This window comes from Rutidosis leptorrhynchoides, chromosome 3 (genome assembly GCF_046630445.1).
Source record: "Rutidosis leptorrhynchoides isolate AG116_Rl617_1_P2 chromosome 3, CSIRO_AGI_Rlap_v1, whole genome shotgun sequence".
Lineage (NCBI taxonomy): Eukaryota > Viridiplantae > Streptophyta > Magnoliopsida > Asterales > Asteraceae > Rutidosis > Rutidosis leptorrhynchoides.
In genome coordinates, this window is record NC_092335.1 from 153,484,076 (window position 1) to 153,490,810 (window position 6,735).

Here is a 6,735-nt window from a genome sequence, read left to right on the forward strand (position 1 = left end):
GCCCATGATGCACAACAAGCATGATGATCATGCTAGTAGTATTGGACTTCGTTATGCTACTAATCTTTTCATTTTTAATTTAGTATTTGGATATTTTTAGAACATTAAGCAGTTTTATCTTAATGAATAGATATACTGATGGTATGATCGTTTTCATTTATATCACTGTGTTCTATATTAGCATGTTTAATCCATGAATAATTGTTGATTATTCAAAATCTCCATAACCGGTCATGTTATTGGAATAACATGAATTAAGATTAATGTGAAGTTTTGGTTATATTCATTGATGATGAATAGTTAACTTGTTGAGACCACAATTCATATGTATTCATTGATGATGAATATTGGAATGACCCAACCATGAGATGTCACTACATGGATCATAGTTAGTAGTGAATCTTTTAGTGATTATGTCCTTGTATCCTTAGACTTGAGATGCACGTTGGTTTCGAAGGTGTGGAACATTCTACTTTGATATGGTTAAACGCTGTCCTGAATAAGGCTGTAATAAAGACCATTATTGGGTACGATGTAAAGCTCGTGAGAGACACGTGTATGCAACATAGGATTTGTTCCTCCAAAATATTTGAAGTTAGATACTTTTGAGCTCCTCGATGAATGAGTAAGATATTTGTGTGGCCGCACCCAGATGTAATTAAGATGATACTTAATTAATTTGGTGATCTAATTCAGTTCTAAGATCGAGAAATAAAATTGTTAAACAAATGAGAATGACCGATGATCCATATCTCAAGTTTAACTAAAGTATCTGAAACAAAGGGACGAATGACATATAACTCTTACTATAAGCAGTTCCGAGAAACTACCCTCACATGAATTTGGGGACAATGGCCTGTTGCTAGACGGTATCCATTGTTTGTATAGTTAGTTGATGTTGTGTCATGTACAAGTGGGAGTCTGTAGGATTAATGTGTAAGGTACAACATATAACTATATGGCTAAATTCATTTGAGCCATCGGGGTCACACACATGTACACCTAGACGTCAAATTAATATATATATATATATATATATATATATATATATATATATATATATATATATATATATATATATATATATTACTCAACTAATGAAACAAGTTAAAATGTTTAATTATTAATTAATTAGTTTTTTTTTTTGGGTAAAGGGTTACCCCGGCAAATATTATTAAAAATAATAAAAGAATCGTACAATGAGGAACAACTACTTCTAGAGAAACTAGAAGCCCAGCAAAAACGACCAACTAGCTATCTATACAAGGATAACTAGAACCAAAAACCAAAAACATAAATAAACTAGCCTAATTGCCAGTCTACTTTCAATTGATGAACTCGAGCTGAATCTTTGAAGAGAATAGACATCAACTTTAGTCTAACATTCGATCTAATCATCTCGAATAGCTGCTCCACCGATTTAGATTTCCTTTTGAACAAGCGATTGTTCCTCTCTTGCCAAATAAAATACACTGCAGCTGCATAGCACAACTTCGCCACCACAACCGTAGAAGAATTGCGATTAGCTACTGGAATCAAAACATCTCTACACAACTTCCAATCATCAACCATATCAAGCTGAATTAATGCACACATGCGATGCCAAACAAGGCTAGGGTACGAACATTTGAAGAACAGATGCTCATGAGAATCCATGCATTGATTACAAAAAACGCACAATAACACCGGATTAGCACAAAAATCCCATGGTTTTAGCTTATCCTGAGTCTTTAGCCTTTCTCCCATTAACAACCACATAATAAAAGCATGTTTCGGGATACATTGATTAAACCAAACAACCTTGAACCAATTCACCAAGGGAGCTCTCGGGCGAATAGCATCCCAAATAGCAGCAACAGACCCCGACTTCAACGAATCATTATGCCCTTTAAACACTAATTTACCATCTTGTGAAGAGAAAACTGGAAGGGTAATCGATTGCAAAGCAGGGAAACGAAGAGGCCAATCTATCGGCCAAACAGCACCATTCGGACCAATAACATCACAAACTTTGTCATATTTATAGAACCCGTCGTTGACGATAACCTCAATAGGAATAATATCAACTAACGGACCTACATTAGACCAAATATCGAACCAAACTAAAGGCGTGTGACCATTACCCACCTGGTACATAAAAGAATAACGAACTAAGGGGCGAATCTGTAACAGTTTATGCCAACTCCACGAGGCATTAGCGTCAATCCCTATCTCCCATAAGCTACGATCAGCAAGCTTGTAATATCTGACCCAATCAACCCAAATCAAATTCTTTGCTGTCAATAAACGCCAAAGAAGAGAAGCCATAAGAGCCGTATTCCAAGATTTTAATCTTTTAATACCGAGCCCTCCTTCTTCTTTAGGTAAACACACATCATCCCACCGGACCTTAGCCTTACCACGTTTAAGCTCACCTTGGCACCAAAGGAAACCACGTATAAGCTTCTCGATATCTTTAATAATACCCACCGGAAGAATGAAAACCGAGCACCATTACAATTCCATAGCCGTAAGAACGGAAATAATAAGTTGAACTCTACCCGCAAAAGATAGGAATTTTTTTCACAATCATTAATCTTGATACGTATCCTATCTACTAAAAATTTACAGTCCATATACATTAGACGAGTCGAAACTAACGAAACACCCAAATAACGGATGGGCAGCGAACCAACTTCAAAAGGTAACACAAGGTGAATAAGCTGCTTTATCGGTTGTGGGATATTACAAAAGAAGAAAGTACATTTTGGAATACTTGGGGTTAAGCCCGAGCACCTATTGAACTCTTCAATCGCATCACGAATCAACACTCCCATGCGAGAAAAGAAATAAGTCATCCGCAAAACATAGGTTGATAATACGATGTTTCTTGCACTTTGGGTGATATTTGAACATAGTCGATCGCTCAACATTCCTTTTTAGCATTAACGTAAGGACTTCCATAACAAGCGTGAATAAGTACGGAGACATTGGGTCACCCTGCCAAAGCCCCCGTTTACCCTTAAAAAATCCATGGAGATCCCCATTAATACAAATGGAATAAGTCGTCGTAGAAACACAAGTCATGATCCATTTGATCATCAAACGAGGGAAACTGAACCAAGTAAGAGCAGACTCCAAAAATTTCCAATCAACCGTATCGTAAGCTTTTTGGATGTCTACTTTAAACGCACAACGTGGGATACCACGATCAAGATGATAATTTTTCATAATTTCCTGAGTAAGGAGAACATTATCGGCTATCCGAAGCCCCGAGATAAAAGCAGATTGATTCTTACTCACAACATCATCCAGACTGCTTTTTATACGATTTGATATAATCTTGCTAATACATTTATAAATGACATTGCAACACGAAATTGGACGAAAATCAGTAACTTTGTTTGGAACATGAACTTTAGGTAAAAGAGTGATAGTGGTGTTATTAATCTCCTTCAGCAACTAACCATTACGGAAGAAATCTTTGACAGCTTGAGTCACTTCGTTACCTATAATATCCCACGACTCTTAAAGAATACCGCGGAATAACCATCGGGTCCAGGAGATTTATTATCACCAATCCCAAAAATAGCCTTCTTAACTTCATCATCCGAAATAGGACGTATCATGTGCATAGCATTCTGATGAGAAATTTTCTTAGTAAAAAGTGAGCTAGGATCATGCAAATCGTCACAAACCGATGTACTGCCAAGAAAATTAGTATAGTGTTGAACAAACAATTTGGTCACATCATCACCTTCAAGCATATTACCTTGATCATCTTGAATAGAAACTATACGATTTCTGTTCGCTCGTCCTTTCACAACCTTATGGAAATAACTCGAATTGTGATCACCAACCCCAAGCCATTCGATTTTGGATTTTTGTTTAAGAAAGCTCTCTTCTTCTATTATGGCAAGATTATAATCTTTCAAAGCTTGAGAAGCATGGCTACGTGCATGGCTCGAAAATGGGTCATTATCTAAGGCTTTCCGGGCATCGTCCAAAACACCCCTACATCGTAACACTCTATCATGAAGATTACCTTTACTCCACATCAATTTTCTAATTGGTTTCTTTAGGTTGCGCAATTTTTTCACAACCCGGTACATCAAATGCCCTTGAACATTCGCCTGCCACTCTTCTTCAACAACCATCTTAAAATTTTCATGATTAACAATATAGTTACTAAATTTAAACGGCTTTGGATTACTTTTCAGACCCACTGGAATTTTAAGAACCGCGGGACAGTGATTGGAGATACGATACGGTTGAAAAATAACATGCGCATTCATAAAGTTACTAATAAACACATCATTTGCAAGCACTCGGTCAATCTTTTTTAGGATACCCGTATCTGAATTTGGCCGCTGATTCCACGTATACTGAAAACCACCATGATTCACATCAGCCATGTTCAAGTTATCGATACATTCTCGGAATTCAAGCATTGCTAAAGTGCAGCTCGAAGAGCTAGCTGTGGATTCTTCGATATCAAGAGCAACGTTAAAGTCACCTAATAACACCCATGGTTTATTACCAACATACCTTTTATGTAACAACAAACTATTCCATAAATGACGCCTCTGGATATAGTAGTTATCAGCATAAACGAAGGACACAAAACTCTCCCAATTACCATTAAGGGTCTTAACCACACAATGAACAACTTGATCTGTCATATCAATAAACACCAACTGAACCACCCCCGGATCCCATCCCACAATAATGCGAGTACCATTCAGACACACATTATTATTAGACGACCAACACCAATTCGGAAACACCAAATTACAAATGTCATTTAATCTAGAAATAGAGACGTGAGACTCTAAGACAATGCAAACACAAAGCTTATTACTTACCACAACATCACGAACCTCCTTTTGTTTAGGAATTTGGATCAAACCCCTTATATTGCCGGGAGTGCTTGCCCCCTCAGATATTTTCGATGCTACAAATCTAGAGGTCTCATCATCATTGACCTCAACATCACTATCTTCATCCATAAGGTTTAAATTAATACCCAAGCTCTTATCATTATCACCCCCACTGTAGTTCTCGGCATTTAACACACCAAATGTATTTGAAGTTTTAACAGTAGAAGATGATGGACATGTTCGTAGTTTAGGCTTTTCAACATCTACCTTTTGCTTGGGCCTATAAACAAGAGTTTGCTTTCCTTTACCAACTTGAAAACTAACCTGCTTGGGCTTATCCCCAGTCTTGTCCGTATGCTTCTTATTTACAACCTGAGTGAAACCGTCATCATCAACTTGCTTGGTTTTAACAGCCTCCTTTATAATCTGCTTTGGACATTGTGAATCACGATGACCGAAGACTTTGCAACAGGAACAACGAGGTGGTTTCCACTCGTACTCGATTGTAACAACATCCATGGTATTAGTACCGTTATCATTAGGTGTACCAACTTTAATAGTATTTCTTAACTCCTTATCTGCTGATACTTCAATCATAGCCCGAGCAAAATTTGGACGACCCCATGACTCTAAACACATATTACTCGTATACGAATCAAGCATCATTGGTCTACCAATTTTTGAAGCGATAATGCTTAGCCCCATTTCAGTGAATCCGGTTAAAGGGACATCATGCAATTTGACCCAAACTGGAACTTTGGTTAAATCTTCTTTTGTAAGCGAAACATTTGATGACCACACATTCAATATGATCGGCATTGTTCTAATCATCCTGGGACCATTTTGCATAACGTTTATCATACCTTCTTTAGAAGAAAACTTAAAGAAAAAGAACCCTTTTGCATTCATCATAACTTTCTCAACCCCATATTTCTTCCAAGTATTCATAGCATAGTTTTGGACAACCGGGAACGCCACTCTACGTCCCAGAAAATAACCATACAAAGTGTTCGTATACCTTTTAGTCGCTTCTTGAACAGACTCGACTGTAATCAACACGTCAATAGAATCATCCTGAGGTTGTTCCTGCTCAATGAACATGAAGTTAACAGCCTTTTCTTTCGTTAAACCAGCAACAACCTTAACATATGAGATTGATGGGATATTCGTAACAGGAGTTTCAGTTTGTGTTTCATGGGATGTTTCTTCTTTATCGTTTGACTGTTTCGTATGCCCATCATCATCATCAGAGTCCTCATCGTGGACACTTACATGATCATCATCAACCTTCTTATTAATTGCATCAGAAAACTTGCTAACTTCTGCCTCCTTACTCTCTCTTTGCACCGAATTACGATCTAGATCAGAGTCACCAAATTTATTTTCCACATCGTCATCCTCCTTCTGCGATTCAGGCGATTCAACAGCAACTTTTCTATTCCTCAAAACCCTAGCTGCAGTATTCGTAACCTTATCATTCTTTTTCTTTGGGCCTCCCATCCCAATGGAATCCGACAGCCACAGAGAAGATTAAAAACGAATTTAGAAACAACGATACCGGAAGGAATCGCCGATTAGCTTGTGAACATGGCGGAGCGGCTAGGGTTACTTGCAGTGATGAGACAAGAAATCAGTTGGAATATTGATTCAACTTATACTCCGTATCTTCTTTTTGGCCATAAGACGTTTAAAAAATATAGTCAGAATTTTGTTTCCTTTTACAAAACACAAGTCGGTGTCCCTTTTGATGTAATATAAAATATATGTTGATTTTTTGGGTTCGGTGGACTGAGAAAGGGACTAAAAAAATATACAGAAACAAAAGAATTCCAAACTTTGGTTTTTAGTTTCACGAGAGATTAAAACAAAACACAAA

At 37.3% G+C, this 6,735-nt stretch overlaps 1 protein-coding gene across 1 annotated transcript; it reads right to left on the reverse strand.

The window, feature by feature from the left end:
* Positions 1–1,302: 1,302 nt before the first annotated feature.
* On the reverse strand, positions 1,303–6,359 carry LOC139900505 (uncharacterized). The gene is made up of 3 exons (XM_071883272.1): positions 3,519–6,359; positions 2,862–3,441; positions 1,303–2,453 (listed from the first exon to the last, which is right to left on the reverse strand). Exons 1-3 carry the CDS (start codon positions 6,357–6,359, stop codon positions 1,303–1,305), a joined length of 4,572 nt encoding a protein of 1,523 aa, XP_071739373.1.
* Positions 6,360–6,735: the final 376 nt, after the last annotated feature.